The sequence below is a fragment of the Callithrix jacchus genome, chromosome 13 (genome assembly GCF_049354715.1).
Source record: "Callithrix jacchus isolate 240 chromosome 13, calJac240_pri, whole genome shotgun sequence".
In the NCBI taxonomy this organism is placed as follows: domain Eukaryota; kingdom Metazoa; phylum Chordata; class Mammalia; order Primates; family Cebidae; genus Callithrix; species Callithrix jacchus.
In genome coordinates this window covers 39,593,613-39,618,421 of record NC_133514.1, presented here as the reverse complement: position 1 = coordinate 39,618,421, position 24,809 = coordinate 39,593,613, and the positions used below count along the sequence as shown (strand labels likewise).

Genomic DNA, 24,809 nt, shown 5'->3' with positions numbered 1-24,809 from the left:
TTGGAAATTCATACACCTTCCAGTGATTTTCCACCCTCCTCAGAAAGAAAACCAAATCCTCACTGCAGCAGCAGCATCATCTGGACCTCCTCTGACCACACTGACTTCAGCTCCTCCTGCTCTCTGAGTAGTCAGTCCACAGTGACCTCCGGGCTGATTCTCAAACGGTACAATGAACTCTCCACCTTAAGGCCTCACCTGCAGCAGGGTGGTGCTGTCAGACCTTTGCAGATGCCACTCCTTCTGCTGGAAAGGTTCCTACTTCAGGAACCTCCAAGGCCTGCTCCCTCAATCTGCCTTCAGGGTTCTATTCAAATCACCTAATCATGAATGCTCCTCCTAACTCCTCTTTGGGCCTTCCCTATCCCCACCCCATATTCCCTATTCTCTCTTGCCCTGCTTTATTTTTCTCCACAGTGCTTCACACGAGCTGACATAGATACTTCACTTAACCCTTAACAGGTTCTCCCTCCATGTTAGCTCCGTGAGAAGAGGACTTCACTGCTGAATCACATTGCACTCTGTTTAGTGAATAAACATATGAATTCTGTGGGGACAGGTGAAATTTTATTCCAGACTGGCTGTGTGACAAAAAAAAGGTTTCTACTAATTAAGTGAGACAGCAGAAACTTCTGCAGATGAAGGGCTAGGCTCTTGAGGGGCTGGGAGGGAATCCACGTGCCACGTTTTCTTAAGCAGACTGAAGGGCTCACCACATTCCTGCATGGAAGTGGGCGAGGTTAGTGATGCTGAAACAGCCTCTGAAGAATCCTCCTTATCAAACATTAAGTCAAGTCTTACTTGTAATTTTTGTCTGCAGCTACACCCCAGTAGAAAGCAACTTAGCCTGAGGAATTTGTGAAGTCAAATATAAACACGATCTTCCTACTTTAGTACCATACACATTTTTTTAGGGAATGAGGAAAAAGGCCTAGTAGTAATGTTTGATAATGGTAATCTCATACTGCAAAAGCACAAACTCTGCTCAGAGGAGAAAGCCTGATTACCACACATCTAAAAATAAATAAATAAACCAGGAGGTTTAAAACAGCTCTTTCTGGGTAAACAATCCAAACCCTTTGAAATGGTCCTAAATTTACCTTTTTTTCCTTCCTTCATTGACATTTTTCAAAACTTTCAAAACAAAACAAGCAGGAAAAATGCAAGTTTTCCTTTACCTTGGCTTTTGGTCCCAGATCCCACCAATCCGAGTGATGGATCACAGGACTCATTGAGAGGTGATCGGATCGGGGTTTCAGCTTCAGGAGTCTCAAAATTACCTTCAGAATCCGAGCTGCCAAGGAGGAAAAATGAGGAATTACCACTTTCAACGGTATTTCTGAAACCCTTTGAAATCTACATATTCACCAAGGCTAAGTGCAGCAGTTTTGTCTAACTTCACAACCAACTAGTCTTCAGCAGGGTCTGGCCCGCGGGAGGTGGCTGAGGTCTCTGAGCAGTGCCCTCCTCTGGTTTTCCAGGCTGGCATCCTGTCTCTCTGAAAGCTCCTCCATTCCCTGGAGCGTTTCTCCAGCACCATTTATTTTTGAGGTCATCCTTCCCTCAGACACCTGAAAAATGCGCTTTTCCAACAGACTCCTTTTGTCACAAGAGCCCCTTCCCAGATGCTTTAACAATTAATACTGGTCCCACCCCCGAGTTAGGCCGACGATGCAAGGTATCCTTTTTGCTCTGTAGGCCTCTACCTGTCTAGAACTCCCTGGGCCCAAGGCTAAGAATGCTGTCACCTGCCTTCCGCAATCACGCGGGTGACAGCCCGGCAGAGACCACCATTTCCCAGCAGCTGCCAGGGGCCTGTCATCACGCGACCTTCTTCACCGCGGCTGCATTTTGGGTACACGGTATGGCCCCAGGAAAGGCCGAGGAGTGACTTCTTCCCCACAGGAGGGCCCTAAGTTGAACCGGGTGAGATCAGTGACGCTGCCCCTGTGTGAAGGGGAGGGGGCTGGGGGTTGAAGCTTAGAGAAAGTGACCGAGGCCAGCAGGGATGCGGAGAGACTGCAGATTCTGGGTTGGGTTCGGAAAGCTCCTGGCGAAATGGGGGCCAGAAGATCCTGAACTTTCGGACGCACACGGGGACCTGGCTCCGGGTGGGGACGCGGCACGGCCGTGAGGACGGTTTCGCGGGTGGCGACCACACACACACACACACAGAGGGAGCCACGGATGGATGGAGGCAAGCGCGTCTGCATCTCGGCGGGGACGCCGTGTACTTGCCTGAAACTCAAAGATTTGGTCTCGGCTTGCGAGTCCTCCTCCTCCGGATCGCCCTCGGGCCCGCCGGCCTCGTCCTCGCCGGCGGCCCCGCCGCGAACCGCAGACCACGTCCATTTCGCCCACTGCACTGGGGACAGGATCTGCCACGGGCTGAACGCCATGAGCGCAGCTCCTCCAGCTCCAGCTCCTAGGGGCAGGGGAAGGGGTGGGGAGAGCCTTTTTCTCTTTCAAAATGGAGGGAACCGGTGACAGGCGCCAGCAAACGTTTCCAGCGGAGGCGCGGATGTGGTTAAACGAGCGCCGTCGGGGCCCTGGTGGAGCGCTTCCTCCCGCCGGCGACCGGCGCCGCGTCCTCCTCAGCCTCCTCCCCACACGGTGCGGTAGCGGCGGGCCCCGCGCCGGGCTCCCTTCGCCGGGAAGACGCCTGTCCTGGGGCCTCCTCAGGTACCCGGCCAGCGGCGCCCGGGGGCTCGGCCTCGGCAGCTCCCGCTCCGCGCTCGCGGACTCCCGCCTCCGGACCGGCGGGGCGCGCATCAGCTGCCGCCGGAGCCGCGCCCCAGGAGCCGCCCCCTCGGACCGTACTACTCGCGCGCGCGCGGGGGCGGCGGCGGCGGCGGCGGCGGCGCCGGGACTTTGAAGTCGGCGGCGCGCCCGCCGGATCCCCCCACCGCGGCGTCACGCTGGTCGCGCCCCGAGTGCGGGCGGGGGCTTCCCGGCCGTGCCCTGGGACCCGGGCGCCCCCCACGGCTCCGCCGGCGTCCGGAGCTGAGAAGGACCGTTTTCTGAGTTGGGGCACGCCACGCTCTTCCTCTTTCCTTATTCCTTTTTGCAATTTTCTAAATGTTTTCATCTTGCCCCTGTAACTTAACGGCGACTGTGATACTGGACCGCACACAAGTTAAATCCCTTGTTACAAAAAAAAAAAAAAAAAAAAAACTGCAAAACTTCACGGCCACTATGGACTCCTGTTTTCCCCTACTTAATACTGGCAGCGTGGGAGATTTCAGCTCGTTCATCTCCATCCCTTGTATTCCCGGGATTTGGAAATCCCTCGGCAAAGCCACCAGAGTGGCCCAGGACTGGAATTTAAGATGCCCTCCTCCTCCTGAACCGCACTGGGGAGGCTTCCTAAGTTCTCAGGTCTTGTCTTGGGGAAAGGGTGCTAAATTATCCTGTGAGATTACAGCCGGATGGGTTTCCCATTCTCCTTATTTATTTTATTTAAAATACAGACGGGGTCTCGATATGTTTGTTGCCCACGCTGGTCTTGAATTCTTGGCCTCAAGCGATCCTCCCGCCTCTGCCTCCCAAAGTGCTAGGATTCCAGGTCTGAGACACAGCGCCTGACCCCATTCTCCTTTTTGAGATTTTCTTTTCATAACTTGTAAGTCTTTGATTTCTGACCTCGTTTGCTGCTTCAGTAACAAGCCAAGAGGCCTGGTGACATCTTTAGGTTTGAAGGCAATGGGAAATAGCTGATGTTCTTCATTTCCCTTGGAGGGATTTCACGTAGGGATTGTTCCTCTCAAAACCACCAGTGCACCTTCTTCCAAGTGAATAGATTGCCTCAAACACCAGGTTTAATTATCTCCTTGCCTGGATAAGGTATTTCTGGTGCTGCTGTAATTTCCGAGTGTGGTGCATCTGTGAGGCGCCTGCAGGTTCCCACAGAGACAGCAGCTCCAAAATGTGCACGTTGAAACTTGCACGAGACTAACTGTTGCCTCTGAAAGCAATTGGCGTGTATATTCATCGAGACTGTCTTACACATTTGATAACAAAAACAGGAGCAAAATACAAGATAAGGCTTGGCAGGGTAGTTTTATCACAAGGGAAGGGCAGGAGTAAGCCTGAAGTCTAGAGAAAAGAAAGGGGTAGGGTGTTGGGATGCTTTCCAATTCATCCTGGCTTCTTCCCAGAGATAAACAAACTGTCCTGAGTGTTCTGGCGACTCTAAAGAAGTAAACTAGGCAGGAGGTGCATGTGAAATATATCACACCACTTATCCAACTATTGCAGTTTGTGGTTTATGCTCACCCAGCAAATCTTCAGGTTCTACAGTCCCCCAGGCTCCTGGGTTCGACACAGTGTTCTGTTGCTGGGAAATAATATTACCCCAGCAAATCAGTAACTGGCAAAAGCTAGGTCCTGTTCTTTCTCCTGAATAGTTCTCTCATCTTTTCATTCCTCTGCATCCCCCGTGGTGACTGACATAGTTCCCACACTCCCTATCTTTCATGATCTACTGTAAATAACTCCCATCTGGTTTTACCTCTGAAGGCTTTCTTGCCTGAGGTCACCCCTGCCTGGCTGATCAGTGACTTGAGCTCTAATCTTGCAGTTCCCATTCCCCTCTATGCCTGTGCCTTTGTATTCCCAGCCACAGTCAGTAGCGAACTGGTTGTCAACCGTTAATGTACCCAAGAATCATCCACCAGCCTTCTTTAAAAAAAAATCCGGGCGCGGTGGCTCAAGCCTGTAATCCCAGCACTTTGGGAGGCCGAGGCGGGTGGATCACGAGGTCAAGAGATCGAGACCATCCTGGTCAACATGGTGAAACCCCGTCTCTACTAAAAACACAAAAAAATTAGCTGGGCATGGTGGGATGTGCCTGTAATCCCAGCTACTCAGGAGGCTGAGGCAGGAGAATTTCCTGAACCCAGGAGGCAGAGGTTGCGGTGAGCCGACATCGCGCCATTGCACTCCAGCCTGGGTAACAAGAGTGAAACTCCGTCTCAAAAAAAAAAAAAAAATCCAAATTGCCAGCAGGGTCTGGAAATCTGTGTGTTCACCAAGTGTCCTTGGGAACTGTTATCACAGGGTAAATTTGGGAAACAGTGCCTAGCTTGAACCAACTGCTTGCTGCTTCGGGAACATTCTCCCTTTGCCTGAAGAGGGAGCTTTGTACATTCCTGGAACACACCTTTTCCCCCACCCCAGCCCACCCCAATTTCCCAGGCTTCCTCTGCCCAAACATCCTTCACCACTTAGCTCAGGTGTCTACCCGGGGAAGCGGGCTGATTCTCCTTCCTTTCTATCATTTCTGTACCCCGAACATTCATAAATAACTCTTCCTGTAGCTTTAGATCTGAAATTGAAAGAGATCATTCTTAATAGTTTATACAGAGACTACAGGCATAAACCAGGAGTGTCTCCAGAAGACCAGGATGTAAGGCCATTCTACACTTAGCATACTATATATAACATTTATTTATATATCTGTCCTACAAACTTCTAAAGGGGCTTTAGCCCCTTTTGAGACTTCCACCAGAAATTAGGACAAACACACACTCAGTAGGTGTTCAATACATATGTGAGAAAAAAACAAACAGTCTAGTTTACAAATAGTCCTTGTGAGTTTGGCTAGGGTGACATAAATTCCTAAAGCCTGACTCCTCCTGGGGGAACCTAGTTTCTGGGACAGAAGATAACAGAACAGGACCAGTGATGGCCACAGTAAGATTAAACCTCACCTATGCAGCAATTTCCTTTTTTTTTCTTGACAGAGTCTCACTCTGTCACCCAAGCTGGAGTACGATTCCGTCTTCTGGGTTCAAGCAATTCTTCCTGCCTCAGCCTCCCTAGTAGCTGGGATTACAGGTGCCTGCCACCATACCCGGATAATTTTTGTATTTTTTTAGTAGAGATGGGGTTTTATCATGTTGGCCAGGCTGGTCTTGAACTCCTGACCTCAGGTGATCTGCCCACTCTGGCCTCCCAAAGTGCTGGGATTACAGGTGTGAGCCACTGTGCCCTGCCTGTAACAACTTCTTGACACTGGACAAGCAAGTAAATGCCTAAGGTTTCTGAAAATCACTCCTCTGCAAGTTCTTGAACTTAGTGTGAACAGCAATGAATATGAGTCCGTTGGCTGGACCACTCCTCTCAGTGTGCTGCTCCTAGTCCTGGCTTCCTTCTTACCTGGCACGGGTTGCAAAGTCATAACTAGGAATACTCAGCCCATCAGTGAAGACCAGCCATTGTCAACAGGAGGCTGTGGCCACCCTATCTGCTTTTCTGCCCCACCTCAGTCTAACCAGGCAAGGCATGGCAGTCTTAACCTTGCAAGATCAGATGTTGACCTAATTATCCTTTATCTGTAGACTATAATCATCTATAGAATTACAATATTCTCTCCACTACCAAAAAACACCGAAATCAGAAATGTACACAATACATTTATATAGAAAATTATAAAGAGAAGCTCCTTTCTAACTTTTTAAAAGAGAGGAGTCAGAGTATGTCCATAGTTGATAGTCTTTTGGGCCGGGCACAGTGGCTCAAGCCTGCAATCCCACACTTTGGGAGGCCAAGGCAAGCAGATCACTTGAGGTCAGGAGTTCAAGACCAGCCTGGCCAACATGATGAAACCTGTCTTTACTAAAAATATAAAAATTAGCCGAGTGTGGTGGTGGGTGCCTATAATTCCAGCTACTTGGGAGGCTGAGGCAGAAGAATCACTTGAACTGGGAAGGCGGAGGTTGCCGTGAGTGGAGATCACGCCACTGCATGCCAGCCTGGGCAACAGAGCAAGACTTCGTCTCAAAAACAAAAAAACCTCTTTCAGAGTTCCAGGTAGATTAACAAAGATCCAAACTGTATTCATTAAAGACTTGGCTGACCCCTGACCTGGGGTCCGCTCAAAGACCTGGCCTATGCTTTGCTCTGGTGAACAACTCTTGTCATATCCATCCATTCATTCATCTATTTTCTTCCGTATCACAAAAGAAAAGTTTGCTTTCCCCAGAAAGTATTCCATTCAACCTAGGTCACAGATCAAACCTACAGCAGAACTGCCACACAGAAGAGTTACACGGTATCAGCTCTCAGAGAAGCTGGGGGAAAAATACACACACACACACACACACACGATGATATTTACACACCAGAGTCATTGAAGAGCCAGTTCTATGAGATTCTCTCATTCCCATCAAATAGTCATGACTATATGTTTATTGACTTTATAAGAAAGTTCACTTTAGTTCTCTACTCTGGGATGTTAACGTATTAAAGAAGCAGTTGTTGAGTGCCAAAGATGTAAACAGAGTTAGGTCAGTCTGTTTATTCTAAGTGAAGAAAATAACCCCAACATTATCACTGATTCTTCCCACCAACTACCACAAATACGAAGCTGAAAACAAACCAAAAACAGACATAAAGCTCCTCTTAAAGCAGTGAACAAACTATCTTCAAATTTAGAAGTATCTTCTATTCCAATAGATACGTCTGGTATTTCCTGCTAAACAACACTATTGTATTTACAGAGCCTGTTATACAGGATGTCATCTTGGAGGATTATTCTTACTGATTTAGTACAGTTTGTTTCCTTCTGTTGAACTCAGATTCCTTTTGAGCAGATTAGGCTTAAAAAAGAGGGCCGTCCAAGTCCAAGTCTGAGAGTTTTATACCTAGAGCTGAAACAAGAAAACCATCTGAGGCTGGACGCAGTGGCTCACGCCTGTAATCCTAGCACTTTGGGAGGCCGAGGTGGGTGGATCACCTGAGGTCAGGAGTTCAAGACCAGCCTGGCCATCATGGAGAAACCCCATCTTTATAAAAATAAATAAATAAATAAAAATAAAAAATTTTTAAAAAAAGAAAACCATCTGAAACTTCTTCATTGTTGTTTATAAATGTAAGAGTCTAATAAAGGGCATTACTTCAAATTTGAAATATCTGCTTTACTACACTTAATAAAGGGAGGGTGGTTTGTGGGGAGGGTAGAATTTAAGACTTGAATTAAAGAGGATGAAAGAATTCAGGACATTTAAATAGAATAATATTCCTGGCTGGGTGTGGTGGATCACATCTGTAATCGCTACACTTTGGGAGGTCGAGGTGGGTGGATCACCTGAGGTTAGGAGTTCGAGACCAGCCTGGCCAACATGGAGAAACCCTATCTCTATTTTTAGTACAAAGATTAGCTGGGCGTGTGGTGTGCACCTGTAATCCTAGCTACTCAGGAGGCTGACACAGGAGAATCGCTTGCACTGGGGAGGCAGAGGTTGCAGTGAGCTGAGATCGCGCCACTGCACTTCAGCCTAGGGGCCAGAGAAAGTCTCTGCTTAAAAATAATAATAATAATAATAATAATAATAATATTCCTTCTCCTGAAGCCATTTTATTACTTCTTCTCTTGCCCATTTCCAAAATAAAATAAGTTTCCTAAATAATGCATCCTCAAAGATTACACTAGTCATATAACCCAAATGTTTTGAGAGTCTTGAGGAGACCACATGTCATCTTCTCACTAAGAAGTTACAAGATAACAGACTGGGATGGTGGTTAGAAAGGGCAGTGAAAGCAAAAGCAGATTCATTGGTGGGAGGATGTGGGGAGAAAAAGTCCACCCAGAAGAAAAGAATAAAATCACAAAAAGCTTTCCAAAATAACTGTGACACCCACTCCGCCTTAATTCCTTAGTCTAGGGATTTGAAGGGATTTCATTATACTAACTCATGTGTTTGTGACCAATAATCTTCCTGTATTTCTAGGAGTAAAAAGATGGGAAAATAAGCAGCAAACTCCATGACATGATACGCTGCCTCCTGTCAACTCCAGCTCTTAACTCTTTAGAGTAAAAGTTTCTTTACTATATTTTGGTCCTGAAACTCCAAGTTGGTAAAACACTATTGCTAAAATGGCAATACTACCCAGTTAACTTATAGGGATAATTTGATTTTAATCAAAATTCCTAGGGGATTTTTCTTAGAGTTCATCAATAATGTTTAAAAGTTTATCTGGGCCGGGCATGGTGGCATGTGCCTGTAGTTCCAGGTACTTGGGAAGCTGAGGTGGGAGGATAGCTCCAGCCCAGGAGTTCTGGGCTGTAGTGCGCTATGCCGATCGGGTGTCCGCACTAAGTTCGGCATCAATATGGTGACCTCCCGGGAGCAGAGGACCACCAGGTTGCCTAAGGAGGAGTGAACCGGCCCAGGTCGAAAACGGAGCAGGTCAAAACTCCCGTGCTGATCAGTAGTGGGATCGCGCCTGTGAATAGCCACTGCACTCCAGCCTGGGCAACAGAGGGAGACCCCGTCTCTTTTTTATATTTTTTTTTTTTAAAAAAAGCTTGTCTGGAAAAATATACTGGTGAACATATTTTAGATTTTGTAAAACAACAACAACAATAACAACTAAGAGTCTACTAGTCCTACAAGACATTGAGACATATTTACACAAAATAGCCAGATCTTTGTTCTGTAACAGAAAGCCCAGAAAAGCTCTTACAAGAGACGGGAATTTATTGTAAACTAAAGAAGATGGCTTGAACCCAGGAGGCAGAGGTTGCAGTGAGCCAAGATCGTGCCACCACACTCCAGCCTGGGCAACAGAGTGAGATTCCATCTCAATTAAAAATAAATAAATAAATAAAATAAACAAGATGCTACAATATGTAAGGAGATGGAAGATTTATGATTGGAGCATAATTGAGAGAGAAAACAGATCAAGTTAAACCCTTACCTCAGAGCATATACCACGATAAATTCCAGATGGATTCGATGGCTAAATAATAAAAATTGAACCATGGGGAGAAAACAGTCTACAAGCAACAGAATCTGTCAGACTTCTGTAGGAAGGACGAGGATCCAACTTAGAAGTAATTAATGAAATCAGACACCAAATAAAGATAGATTTGGCTACATAAGAAAAAAAATGACGCTTCTAACTGTGTGCCTTCAAGTTAAAAGGCAAACAACAGGTCATGGAAAAACAAAAGCTGTTAGTATTGTTATTACCTAAGGAACTCGTGGAAACCAATAAGATCACTTACGCCCAGGGCCAGTTGCGGTGGCTCACGCCTATAATCCCAGCACTTTGGGAGGCCGAGCTGGGCTGATCACAAGGTCAGGAGATTGAGAACATCTTGGCAACACGGTGAAACCTCATCTCTACTAAAAATACAAAAATTAGCAGGCTGTGGTGGTGCTAGCCTGTAATCCCAGCTACTCTGGAGGCTGAGGCAGGAGAATTGCTTGAACCCAGGAGGCGGAGGTTGCAGTGAGCCAAGATCACATCACGGCAGTTCAGCCTGGGCGACAGAGCGAGACTCTATCTTAAAAAAAAAAAAAGATCATTTAAGCCCCAATAGAAAAATGAATGATTATAACAGCTTACTATGTGTTAGACACTACGTTAAGTACTTTATATGCATCGTGTCATTTAATCGCTGCCCCCCCCCCCACTTACTCTTACAATCTCATGAAGAAAGTGTTGTTTTATTTTATTTTGATGTGGAGTCTTGCTCTTTCACCCAGGCTGGATGGAGTGGAGTAGCACGATCTCAGCTCACTGCAGCCTCCCCCTCCCAGGTTCCAGTGATTCTCCTGCCTCCAGAGTAGCTGGGATTATCAGCGCATGTCACCACACCCGGGTAATTTTTGAATTTTCAGTAGAGATGGGGTTTCACCATGTTGGCCAGGCTGGTCTTGAACTCCTGACGTAAGGTGATCCTCCCACCTCCGCCTCCCAAAGTGCTGGGATTACAGGTATAAGCCACCACATCCAGCTGTAAAGTATTGTTATGGCCTTTTTTGTGTTGTTTACAGGTTAAGTTGGCTGCATTTTCACCCTTTAGAGCAGAGGCTGTTGATCTGGGCCTAGCAAGGAAGGGTTTCAGAAGGTCCTGACCTTCCTGAAATTGTAAGCAAAAGTATGTATGTAAGCATGTTTGCACCAGTCTCTCCCTCTCCACTTCCCCACATACAGTCAAGTTCCACTCCAGGAACAATGCTTTAGGTTAACTAAAGATTGATTGATTTTCAAATCTGAAAGTGGAGATAATATAAGATTCTTCAGTACAAGGAAGTCCTAGCCAAAGAAGCCTGTCTCTGGAAAATCCAGACCTGCCAGAAATTAATATAGGAAACAGCCAGCTTTGAAGACCCCAAGAGGGTAGAAAAAGGTGGAGAGCAGGCCTAGCAGTGCTCACCACTCCAGGCAGGGTGTGCCTTCCCAAATGACCAGTGGGAGGCCGTGGCATTGGGCAGCCTATGGGTTCCATCTAAGTGACTGTGTGCTGACCGAAGTGTGAAATGCTCATTATAAGGAGGCATTTGTCGGTTGAGTCAAGTTACCACACAAAAAAGAGGGTTTCAACTAGGCATGGTGGCTTCTTCCTGTAATCCCAGCACTTTTGAAGGCTGAGGGAGGAGGATAACTTGAGACCAGGACTTTGAGGCCAGCCTGAGCAACATGGCAAAACCTCATCTCTACAAAAAATAAAAAAGTAGCCTGGCGTGGTGGTGTTCGCTTGTAGTCCCAGCTAATCTTGAGCTCGGGAGGATCGCTCAAACCCGGAAGGTCAAGGCTGCAGTAAGCTGTGATTGTGTCATTGCACTCCAGATTGGGCGACAGAGTGAGACCCTGTCTCCAAAGAAAAGAAAAAGAATCTCAAGGACTGCTACTGTTACAAATGAGAATCCTCAAAGGCACATAAAATTGGGCCAGAGCATAAAAGGCATACTTTATGTGGGAGGTGCAAAAGGATTCATTTTAACATCTCTTTCTTTGAGATGCTCTTTCACTATACTTCCTTTTAGGGTAGTTTCTTCTAAGAAACTATGTTGATGAAGGAAACAGCACCCAGGAGCCTCTCCCCATCTGGGAAAAAGGGCCAAGGTTCAGCAGGGAAAGGAGGCATGAAACGGGTTGCCAAGGCCCAATTTTGTGAAGCAGGAAACTTAAAAACTGGGGGAGCACTCCTTAAGTGCTAGGGCCACACTAGAATGAAGGCGCTCATGCAAGTAAGGGGCCTGAAGCTTAAGTTTCCTCAGCTTCACGGTAAATTCAGCTGTGCTCAGAGCCCAAAAGAAATCCCTGGCTGTGGCTCAGGAGTGGTCCAGCTGGCTTCAACTCTGCAAGTGAAATGTCCATTTATGGAGCCAGGGGGTCACATTGACCTCTATCTTCTTAAAGAAAATGAAAATATTTAACTGTTGGAAACTGGATAAAACTGTCAAAAGATATCTCCTACACAGACTGTGAAACCTAACTCATGGCTCTGTTCCTTCTATACCCGTTGTAAACACAGACACACACACACACACACACACACATGATTTTAATTATTAAGATAAAAAAGCAGAAGTCCAGGTGTAGTGGCTTACGATTGTAATTCCAACACCTTGGGAGGCCAAGGCAGGAGGATCGCTTGAGTCCAGGGGTTTGAGACCAGCCCGGACCACATAGTGAGAGCCCATCTCTACACACATGCACGCACACATAGATACATAAAAAACTATAATGCTGCTTTAACACTGTGTGTCTATGCACCTTTACCCTTTGAATTTCCACATGACCTGTGGTAGAAAGTAATTCCCTCACCCCACATCCCACATCCATCATTTCCTTATTTCTTCCGGTAAAAGAACCCTCTGAGTTTTTGCTGAACACATGGTCACCCATCAAGAGGCCAAGTTTTCTGGCTTCTCTACACCTAAGTGTGGCCTTGTGACTCAGTTCTGACCTATAGGGTGTGAGCACAAGGGGTAAATGCAAATTTAGGGCAGTGTCTTTTTTTTTCTTTTAGAGACAAAGTCTTGCTCTATTGTCCAGGCTGAAATGCAGTCACTGCCACCTCGAGGTCTTTGGCTCTAGCAATTCTCCCATCTCAGCTTCTTGAGTAGCCGTGACTCCAGGTGTATACCACCATGTCCAGCTAATGTTTTTTTTTTTTTTTTTTTTTTTTTGTAGAAATGGGGTCTTGCTATGTTTTCCAGGCTGGTCCCAAACTCCTGGGCTCAAGCGATTCTCACCTCTTGGCCTCCAGCAGCAGTGGGATTACAGGCATGAGCCACTGCACCTGGCCCCTGGGCCAATGTCTTTAAAAAGTACACTGCATTGTCTAGCCTCTCCTGGCCGAAGGTGAGCCAGCTTCTGCTGTGTGAGGACCACGCTCTGGACAGGATAGAATCACAGAACAGACAGAACTTGTGCCAGGCTGACCGGGGAGCAGAGCAGCCTGAGGCCCTAAACTAATCGCTGCCTGAGGACTGTTCTGTGAAAGAGAAATAAGTCTTTTTTGTTTTTGAGATGGAGTCTTGCTCTGTCACCCAGGCTGGAGCGCAGTGGCGTGATCTCGATTCACTGCAACCTCTGCCTCTGGGTTCAAACGATTTTCCTGCCTCAGCCTACCAAGTAGCTGGGATTACGGGCTTGTGTCACCACACCCAGCTGAGTTTTGTATTTTTAGTAGAGATGGGTTTACCATGTTGGTCAGGCTGGTCTCGAACTCCTGACCTCAGGTGATCCACCTGCCTCGGCCTCCCAAAGTGCTGGGATTATAGGTGTGAGCCACTGTGCCTGGCCTAGAAGTCTATCTTCTTTATAGGACTGTGTCACTGGGTCCCTTTGTAATGGCAGCCTAACCTCTGCTCTCACATTACAACCTCCTCTGGGGCATTTCAGCATCTAAGCTTCCTTAGATGAAGGTATGAGAAGAACCTGCCTTCAATTTCATTCCACATTCTTCTGAACAGCATTACCTTAAATTCCCTTCAAATACTGATGCATCTTTAAAAACAATAAATGAATACAGAGCATCCCTAATCCAAAAACCTAAAATCTGAAATGCTTCAAAATCCAAAACATTCTGCTTGTCAACATGACACCACAGTGGAAGATTCCACACCTAGCCTCATGTGGCCAATCAGTCAAAATTTTGTTTCATGTGCAAAATTATTAAAACTGTTGTTTAAAATTACCTTCCGGCTATGTGTAAAAGGTGTATATGAAACATAATGAATCTCATGTTTAGACTTGGGTCCCAACACCAAGCTATCTCATTATGTATGTGCAAATATTCCAGAATCTGAATCTGAAACACTTCTGGTCCTAAGCATCTTGGATAAGGAACACTTTACCTGTATCTCAATGATGTCTTTTCTCAGAACAGAAAATTCCCTAACCACAAGACTCAAGCCTGCCATGTGAATGATGTCCTAATTATCCTAAAAACAGGACTGAGACTACCCTTCCTTCTGCTGTAATGATTTCAGCTGTGATACTGACTTTCTAGAAATTAGGCAATTGAGTTTTTAAAGACGACTGTTTGTGGACAAAAACATTGAAGAGGGAGGGAGTGAATATTTAGATTCCACACATATTGTTTCTTAGAGTAAAATCCTAGAAGTGGGATTGTTGTGTCAAAACAAACTCATTTTCTATTTCGATACATAGAGCCAAACTGCCTCTGGAAACGCTGTGCTCATTCACGTTTGTAAACACAGTATATGAGACAGCCTTTCCCCTAAACCTTAATCAATGCTGAGTTCAGTCAGTCTTTTGAAACTCTGTCAAATGGGTGGAAATGGTAAGCCATCACCAATGATTGCTGGCCTTATTTGAACACATGTTTATTTCTGAAGTTTGAATGTGTTTTGATGGATTTATTGAAGCATTGCCTGCCTTCCTTCCTTCCTTCCTTCCTTCCTTCCTTCCTTCCTTCCTTCCTTCCTTCCTTCCTCCCTTCCTCCCTCCCTCATCCCCTGCCCTGCCCTGCCCTTCACCTCCTCCTTCCCTTTCTTTGGTAAATGGAGTGTTTAAGTCTTTTACCTTAAATAGTAGTACCGAATGTGTGGACCCTCAGCCAGCAACATCAGCATCACCTGGGCACACCTTAGAAATGCAAATTCTATAGCCGGTCATGGTAGTGTGTGCCTGTAGTCCTAGCTACTCGGGAGGGAGGCCGAGGTGGGAGGATCACTTGAGCCCAGAAGTTGGAGGCTGCAGTGAGCTAAGATTGTACCACTGTACTACGGCCTGGGCAACAGAGCAAGGCCCTGTCTCAAAAATAAATAAAGTAAATAAATAAATAAAACAAAACAGAAATGCAAATTCTTGAGCTCCACTTCTACTGAATGAGAAATTTTGGGTGGGCCTGGCCATCTGTGTTATAAGTAGGCCTCAGGTGACGCCCATGCACACTTAAGTGCCTTAACTCACTGTTTTCTTTCTCGTCATGTTGTAGACCCTCACTCTCTTACACAGAAACATGTCTCCAACACCCAAACTGGAGACAAAAAGCTTTTTGATCAGCAGCAAGTTCAATTATTTCCTCCTCCAAATGGTACTTATGATCTGAACATCATCTTCTATTTATTCCCTTTTGTCCACAATATCCTGAAACCCGTCAACAAACCTCAGGAGCACACGATGTCCCCAGCACTGAACTCACAGCCAAATCACAGCTGGAAGAGAGATTTTCTGTCCTTGTCTCTGTCTCATGTCACCCCCCATGTTCGATCCATAATCTATATTATCTCTGAAATACGGTTTGGAGATCTTGGCTCCATCTCCCACTCCAACGCAGGGTTGGGCAAGTGACTCAGGCCTGAATAAAGAGCATCTCCTCCCCCTGTCTCTCCTGTCTCTTTCCCAATACAACACTTGGTTTAGCAAAGGGCACAAGACTCAAGCCCATCTATTTCATGTGTCCTGACAATCTCGCCAAATTTTTTCAATGAGTCAGCAAGATGGACATTTTCATCAGTGCCCGGCCTCTTGGTTCAATAATCCCCTTTATTTAAGATACTGTGTAAGCCTCATGCAGACAACTGCTAGAGCATTCCCTGGGCTGGTGGGTGCCAGAAATGGACATGTGAGATCTCAAGGCAACATTCCTTCGCCCCGTTCCACGGCTCCTGGCCCATCTGTTTGGCAAAAAGCTGCTGAGAGATTACCAGAATTCACTCTCCCTCCACAACACCATCAAGGGCCACATTTAAAGAGTTCCCACGACGGGTCAGGTGCGGTGGCCCACTTGTAATCCCAGCACTTTGGGAGGCTGAGGCAGGTGGATTGCCTGAGGTCGGGAGTTCAAGACCAGCCTGACCAACATGGAAAAACTCCATCTCTACTAAAAATACAAAATTAGCCGGGCATGGTGGTGCATGCCTGTAATCCCAGGTACTTGGGAGGCTGAGGCAGGAGAATCACTTGAACCAGGGAGGCGGAGGTGGCAGTGAGCTGAGCTTACCTGGCAACAAGAGCTTAACTCCCTCTACAAAAAAAGTAAAAAGTTCCCCCAACTCTCAGGGATAGAGAGTCCTGGTGCTGGAGTCCTTTTTTTCTCCCTTGAGAAAGAAGCTGGCTCTTTTCCCCCATCCCCAATAAGATATTCAGAATAATTTCATCTCCAGCCATCCACGCTTTAAAGTCATTCATTCAAAGACATCCATCGTGCTGCTCTCTCAGCAAGGGCAGGACACTCAAGGGCGCTGCTAGTCTCAGTGTGACATGCAACGCAGGAGCCGCGCAGACAGCTGAGGCGAGGAACTGATTCTCGCACAGACCTCAAGCCTCTGGTGATGAAAGTGGAAGACAGCTCAACTAGGACCAAAAAAGGAAAGAATATGATTCGGCTCCCACAGAGGGTTAGCGAACTTTCGAAGGGGAAGAGCACGGCGGAGGGGACAGGGGAGGGAAAACCCGAGGAGGCAACGGGACGAAATCCACGCTCCTCTCCAGATTGTTGAGAAGGCAAGAAATCTACTACCCCTGGAGAGATGTCTGCTCACTGCTGACCAATGCCGCCCCAGGACCCCTCACTGCTTGGTAAAGAGCTTGAGAATTCGTGGGCTTGGCCCTGCCAGCTAGAGTGACACCACAGCCTGAGGGCCTGCAGAGGGCTCTTAGCTCAGTGGCAAAGCCGCGGGCTCCTTCCCTGCTGTGGGAGGAAGGATGGGGGAGGCCAGAGCCGGCAGCGCTGGGAGCACACATGTTCACACTCACAGACATGCCACGCCACACAGGGTCCCACGTATACACACACCACACTCGTGCACAGTCACACATGTACCTCCCCCAGCAGCCTCACACACACATCACACACCCCCACCCATACCCAGTCACACACACCACACACCATAGACACACACACCAGTCACACACTACACACATCACACACCCCCACCCATACCCAGTCTCATGCACACCACACACCATACACATACACCAGAGTCACACACCACACACATCACACACCCCCACCCATACCCAGTCTCATACACATCACACACCATAACACACACCAGTCACACACCACACACGTCACACACCCCCACCCATACTCAGTCACACACACCACACAACATACACATACACCAGTCACACACCACACACATCACATACCCCCACCCATACCATTTCACACACACCACACACCATAACACACACACCATACACACATCACTCACCCCCACCCAGTCTCTCACACACACACACCATACACACACACCACACCCTCACCCATACCCAGTCTCACACAGACACCACACACAATCACACACCACACACACAATCACATGCCACACACCCTCACCCATACCCAGTCTCACACACCACACACAATCACGCACACCACAACCCTCACTCATACCCAGTCTCTCTCACACACATACCACACACACAGTGACACACACCACACACCCTCATCCATACCGTCTCTCTCACACACACACCCCCACACAGTCACACACACACCACACCCCTGACCCATATAGCCTCATGTGCATATACACACATCACACACACACCACACCCCCAACCCATACAGTCTCACATACACATACACACCACACACACAGGCCCACACATTGAGTCTCCTGTACACATATAATCACACACACCACACCTCCCCCACTCTCACATAAGCCCACAGTCACGCACACACCTCCCACACACAGTTTCACATATACGTAGTGACACACACACATCGCACATACACACCTCAAAGTCTCTGCGTCTGACACACACTTCTCAAGCACTTCAGTGCTAACACACGGCTTCTTGCTCAGCCCCATGGGCCATTCATACAGGGATATGGAATCAATCAAACAAGACACACAATTATCAAGGGTGGAGGAGGACAAAATTCAACCCTCCACACTCCCGTTCCTTCTGCTCCGCAGCTTCGCCAGCGGGAGCCGCAGGAGCCACCAGAGGGCACCAGAACGTTCCATCACACCATCCATCAACACATGAGTGTGTGAAGAGAATTTCTTCAAAATTCGTATTTCTACAAATACAAAGAGTCACAATGAGCCCCCTCTGCATCCAATGAAGGGTGTTTATACTGCAGTTTAACCAGCGGATCCCAATGAACAGGCACTGCAAGACCGCAGAAGGGAGACTCCCAACTTCTCAGAAGCTACAGGTCTGTGAATAACAGGATTTGAAGACACGCCCCTTCGAGGCAGGATCCCGACCAGCAGAAGGAACGGGATGTCAAAAGGTCAATTTTGTTCTCCTCTATTTTCTCCTTCCTTCCTTTCTTCCTTCCTCCCTCCCTTCCTTCCCTTCCTCTCTCCTTCCTCCCTTCCTCCCTCCCTCCCTCCCTCCCTCCTTCCTTCCTTCCTTCCTTTCGAGACAGGGTCTCACTCTGTCACCCAGGTTGGCGTGAAGTGGCACGATCTCAGCTCACTGCAGCCTCGACCTCCTGGGCTCAAGAGATCCTCCTGCCTTAGCCTCCCGAATAGCTGGGACCAACAACACACCTGGCTAATTTTTTAAAAAATTATTTGTACAGACAGAGTCTTGCTCGTTGCCCAGGCTAGTCTCAGACTCCTGGGCTCAAGTGATCCTCCCACCTCAGCCTCCCAAAGTGCTGGGATTACAGGCGTGAGCCACCATGCCCGACCCCTAATCTATTTTCTCCTACGTGTACTATAAAGTAGTATCCGAATGGCCCTCTCATTTTATCCCACCCAGCAAAGGAGTTGGCTGAAGAAACTCTTGCTCCCCACCAAGTCAACGCAAACCAGAAACTTGGTGCATGGTGGCTGGCGCCCCCTGGTGGGAGGACAAGAAGCAGGCAGGAGACGGAAAACAGGTGAAAGACCACTCTAGACTCTGCTCTGCCTTCTTCCCCCTTATTGCCAGCTACTCCGGAAATTTGTGCACATCTCTTGGTTTTAGTCTTGTCTTCAAGAGAACCTGCCAATCTCTGCTTTGGGTATCAACTGTAAAGGGCCCAGGTTATAAGGACTTGAACCATGTTCCCAAGTGCCTGTTACTATGGCCCACGGGGCACTCATTAGGAACCGGGGCTTCACACACATCCGCCCAGAATTGCCACAGCCCGATTATCATTCAGTCATCAAGGGGTTCGAGGGCCTTCTGAAGCCAATGGATACACAGGTGTGAAAAGGCAGAGGAAACGTCAGTCATCCTTCTCCCTTTGTATCTTGCCCAAGCCTTCCTAGTTTTCTGTTCTCAAAACCCTATTTAAGAACAATTTTGGCCAGGCGCCACGGCTCTGGCCTGGTAATCCCAGCACTTTGGGAGGCCGAGGCAGGAGAATCATGAGGTCAAGAGATCGAGACCATCCTAGCCAACATGGTGAACCCTTGTCTCTACTAAAAATACAAAAATTAGCTGGGTGTGTTGGCACGCGCCTATAGTCCCAGCCACTCAGGAGGTTGACGCAGGAAAATGGCTTGAACCCAGGAGGCAGAGGTTGCAGTGAGCTGAGATCCCACCACTGCACTCCAGCCTGGCGACACAGCCAGACTCCGTCTCAAAAAAAAAGAACAATTTTGACGTAGCCATAGAAACATAATATTTTGCCGTTGTTAGGAAAGCAAGACTCATAGACAAAAATACTTCAGCAAAGAAACCCAGGAGAGGTCTTCTGCCTGCTCTGTGTAAATGTAATACAGGATTTTTCTACAGCTATTTAGGTACAGAATGGGCTGGTCAATGTTTTCTCAAACATTTACATCTCTGAAGCCATCTTATCAGTAGGAAATAGCCATAAAAACTCCTTTTCTAGTAGATAAACAGAAGCCTCTACTGGTTAATGAGTTGCCTGGGTGGCAGAAACATCCTGGAATTGACTGGTAATTTGTGTCCTCTGCTACAGCCAGGTTCATCATGACGGAAACCTAGCTCTCTGGCTTTTCCAGGCCTCAGTTTCTTCATCTGTAAAAGGCAGATAATCATATCTATTTCATGGGATCCACGAAAGGATTAAATGGGATAATGGACAGGTTTCAGGGTCTCTGACAGTCCTCATTTCACATATGGTGTATATGTGTATTTTCACATGGAAAGATCCCTAAAAATTTGATCATATTATCAAGAGATCTCTGAACAGTTTTCAGAACTATTGCTGTACAGCAAAGCACCTTTGTAAGGTTTCTGGGAGCTCCTATCTTTACCAGTGACATTCCATGCTGTCAGGTTTTCATGAGAACATGCAGAGGGTAAGACAGATAAACAGGATGGGTTTTTCTCAGAAACAGAACTACTCTGCCTTTCAAAACTAGACAGGACTCTGAAGTTTCTATGTAACACTCCTAAATTTAAGCAAGCTAAATATATTTTGCCTAGAAGTGTTATTAATATCACATGCAGAAGACATATACAATTGATAAAGACAAAACTGTGCTATTGTACAACTGTACAGACAAAGAAAAAGTTACATCCAAAGTATCTGTAACAGTAGCCTTGCAACGTCAAAGTAAAGGATCCCTGTTCAGAGTCACTCCCCAAGGGTCCCAGGTCTCCACAAAGAAAAGTAAAAGGAGCTGGAAGTTAAAGGAGAAGCAGAGATTAGTGGTTCATCATTTGTCCTTCCTTATATTAAACCTGTTTGTGCTTTATGTCCTGTTATTACAAAAAATAAACTCTACGGACTGCCCCTGAAAAATATATGCCTAACAAAGCATACTGATGACGGAGAGCATTTGAAGGTGCCACCATTTCAGCAGAGGAAGCTAAATTGCGTAAAATGCAACCTTAAGATGGACTCGAAATTGATTAGGCTGGTAAAAAAATCTATGGGAAAAGCTAAGTTATAGATGTCCTATTTTTTTTCCCAGCTCCACACATCCCCCTCCATACACGAGGCCATTTCCTTTTGTTTGACTTTTCAGCATAAGTCCTGTCTGCAGAATTATAAACATATGTTCAGATTTCATATGTTTAGAAATGCTTTCTTCTGCTCGTGTAAATTCCCACATACATAATCATGTTCACAGTGACCGAACATAAGAAGGCAGTCAATTAATCCTTGTTGAATGAAAAAGAATGAAAAGAAAAAGACTAACAGTTGTTCAGTGAATGGGAATAAAAAGACAAACACTATCAAGGGAAAGCTGAAGACCAAATATCTTCCTGACTAGCAAAGGGGCAGTGTTAGCCTCGTGGATATTCATGTGTGGACAACAATCTCCTTTAGAATCAGAAAAAAACAACTTGTCACTTAAGCAAAGAGAAAAGAGATCCAGCACTTATCTCTCTTCTGGATGAGACTCAGGCTTTCTTGGTAGAAAAAAGCAAGAAAAAGGTTATTTTCCATAAGATAATTAGCACACAGTTTGGAGGGGAGGGACAGGTATGTAACTCTACACCAAGTTCCAATGATCTCAGGATTTTCTCACAATCAAGTGTCCAATACGTGTGTGTGCTTGGAGGCGGAAGAAACTGTTTTTGTCCTAGACAAAGAGGAGGTTTAATGAGGCAGAAATAAAATTATACATTAAAAAAAAAAAGAAAGAAGAGCCATCAAGAGTTAAACAGAAAGAAAGAGAGGTTATGATACTAAATTTCTTTTTTTGAGATGCAGTTTCACTTTGTTACCCAGGCTGGAGTGCGATCTCAGCTCACCGCAACCACCATCCCCCAGGTTCAAGTGATTATCCTGCTTCAGCCTCCCAAGTAGGTGGGATTATAGGCGCCCACCACCATGCCTAGCTAATTTTTGTATTTTTAGTAGAGATGAGGTTTCGCCATCTTGGCCAGGCTGGTCTCAAACTCCTGACCTCAGGTGATCCACCTGCCTCGGCCTCCCAAAACGCTGAGATTATAGGCATGAGCCACCGTGCCCAGCCTGATACTGAATTTTTTAAATGGTATTTCAAAGTTGTGAGAAAGGAAAGAATCATTTAATCCTTAATACTAGTAATAGAGTAACTGGTTAACTATTTTAGAAAAAAAAAAAAGTAATGTTAGAGCCTTATCTTACACTACTGTTTCTAGAAAGTTCAGCTAGAGCAAATGGTTTATTATCAAGAAAACAACTAGAAGAGGTCTCTGTGCCTGCTTACTCATATATAAATGGGAATGTGAAATTGTATAGATCTCACAGGGTAATTTTGAGGTTCATGTGAATTAATGAATGTAAGACCTTAGCATTTTCATGTTCCTTTTTTTTTTTTTTGAGACAGAATCTCACTCTGTCACCCAGACTGCAGTGCAGTGGTGTGATTTCGGCTCACTGCAACCTCTGCCTCCTGGGTTCAAGCAATTCTCCTGCCTCCGCCTCCCAAGGAGCTGGGATTACAGGCATGAGCCACCACGCCTCGCTAATTTTTGTATTTTTAGTAGAGAAGGGTTTTCACCATGTTGGCCAGGCTGGTCTCGAACCCCTGACCTAAGGTGAGCTGCCCACCTTGGCCTCTCAAAGTGCTAGGATTACAGGTGTGAGCCACCGCGCCCAGCCAAGACCTTAGCATTTTCCTAGCATATGGTAAGTGCTCAATAAATGCTAGCTGGCCTCATCATATAAAGAACTCTTACAAATAAATATGAAAAAATTAATATCTCAGTACATAATAGGCAAGGAGAAATAACAAGAAATTAGGGAATTCAAAATGGCTAATAAACATAACATTCCCTTACTGATAAATTAAACATAACCCTTACTAATGAATTAAAAATTAAAACAAGATCGCATTTTTTTTTTCTTTTACCAGATTGATTTAAAATGATAGTGCCCAGCATTGAAAAGGAAGCTCTGGGTTTGGTCACTGGAAAGACAGACAAAGGCAAGAGTAGAAGTGGGACTTTCAGTCTTATTCCTCTGGGAAGGAGAGAGGCTGAAGGTTGAGGTGATCACCAATAGCAAGGGTTGAATCAGTCATGCCTATGTAATGAAGCCTCCATAAAAACAAAAGGACAGGGATCTCAGAGCTTCCAGATGGCTGAACACATGGAGGTTCCTGAAGAGTGGCCTGCTCCGGGAGTGCAAAGACTCTCGCACCCTTCCCCTCATTTCACCCTATGCATCTCTTAATCTATATCCACTTTGCACATGCTCCCCTTCACCTGGACTGGCTTTCCCTCAACTCCCCTCACCTGGCAACTCGCGACCTTCAAGATTCCTTCCAGAGTCAATTCCTACCTGGGAACTGGGGGGCTTCCCACTGCTTGATGGTCTCATCTTAGAACCGCCAACCCTTGCTGGACCCAGTGCCTCACGCCTGTAATCTCAGCACTTTGGGAGGCCGAGATGGGTGGATCACCTGAGGTCAGGAGTTCAAGACCAGCCTGGCCAACATGGTGAAACCCTGTCTCTACTAAAAATACAAAAATCCACCTGGTGTGGTGGCACACGCCTGTAATCCCAGGTACTCAGGAGGCTGAGGCAGGAGAATCGCTTGAAACCGGGAGATGGAGTTTGCAGTGAACCAAGATCGAGCCACTATCCTCCAGCCTGGGTGACAGAGGCAGGAGGATCATTTGAGTCCAGGAGTTTGAGGCTGCAGTGAGCTATGATCATGCCACTGCACTGCAGCCTGAGTGACAGAGTGAGACTGTGCCTCAATAAATAAGCACATGAAAAGATGATCAGCATCATTAATCATTAGGAAAATGCAAATCTAAACCAAATGAGGCCGGGCATGGTGGCTCACACCTGTAATCTTTGCACTCTGGGAGGCTGAGGGGGGAGGATTATTTGAGGCCAAGAGTTCAAGACCAGCCTTGGCATTGTAGCAAGACCCCCATTTCACAAAAAAACTTTTTTAAAAACCAAACAGCTAGGCATGTTGGTGTGCACCTGTGGTCCAGCTACTCGAGAGGCTGAGGTGGGAGGATTGTTTCAGCCCAGGAGTTCAAGGCTTCAGTGTGCTGTGATTGTGCCACTGCACTCCAGCCTGGGTGACAGCCAGACTCTTGTGTAAGAAAAAAAAAAAAAAAACAAATGAGATACTGTGCGGGGGACAGGGGTGGGGGGAACCCTGCAAGGGCTGTGGCAAGGGTCTGAAGCCTCAGCCTGTTCCCATATAAATATTGATTTAGGAAAGATTTAGAAATATAAGCACGTAGTTATTCCTTTATATAATCATATATAATCTTATAGTTACTCACTTATAATCATAAAGATATATACTCAATATAACTTTTAATTTTACTAATGATTATAAGGTTATGAAGCATGGAACTGAGGTGACATTGTGACACTGTGATCCTAAGGTAAGACGCTGTAAGGTGACACTGTGACATTGTGACACTGTAATCCTAAGGTAAGATGCTGTAAGCCCTCTGCCTGCATAAGGGCTGCCAGAGGGCTATGCGGTCGTGCCAGCACTGGGAAACCACCTGCTGTTTAGCCGGCTAGGGAAGGAGACGTCCAAGATGGCGGAGACGCCCAGGATGGCCACACATCTCCTTCCTCGGGGGAGGTAGGAGAAAACTCCGCTCCTTCAAGCTCTTGCGGTAGGCCTGACAGCTGTCAGGGAAACCCACAGACATCTGGGGGCTTAAATGTCTCATGTGATGCTTTGCTTCAGTGGTCACGTTCCATGTCCACTCTGACGCTCGGCTTCTGCACCTGGTTTCTCTTT

The 24,809-nt window shown here is 46.6% G+C and overlaps 1 protein-coding gene across 24 annotated transcripts in view; it reads right to left on the bottom strand.

Annotated features, from left to right (window-relative positions):
• Positions 1–24,809, bottom strand: part of TACC1 (transforming acidic coiled-coil containing protein 1) — a 125,669-nt gene that overhangs the window by 63,981 nt on the left and 36,879 nt on the right. For 6 of the 24 annotated variants that reach the window (XM_003734595.6, XM_078347526.1, XM_035270308.3 and 3 more), the window contains exons 2-3: positions 2,239–2,425; positions 1,179–1,294 (exon numbers count right to left, since the gene is read on the bottom strand). The exons of 6 other annotated variants lie outside the window; for them this stretch is intronic. In XM_003734595.6, coding sequence (XP_003734643.2) covers positions 1,179–1,294; positions 2,239–2,399 — 277 coding nt within the window. In that variant the 5' untranslated portion in view covers positions 2,400–2,425. Of the gene's footprint in view, positions 1–1,178; positions 1,295–2,238; positions 2,774–24,809 lie in introns of those variants that run through there. 12 more of the 24 variants (XM_078347530.1, XM_078347531.1, XM_054243866.2 and 9 more) reach the window with 4 other exon arrangements.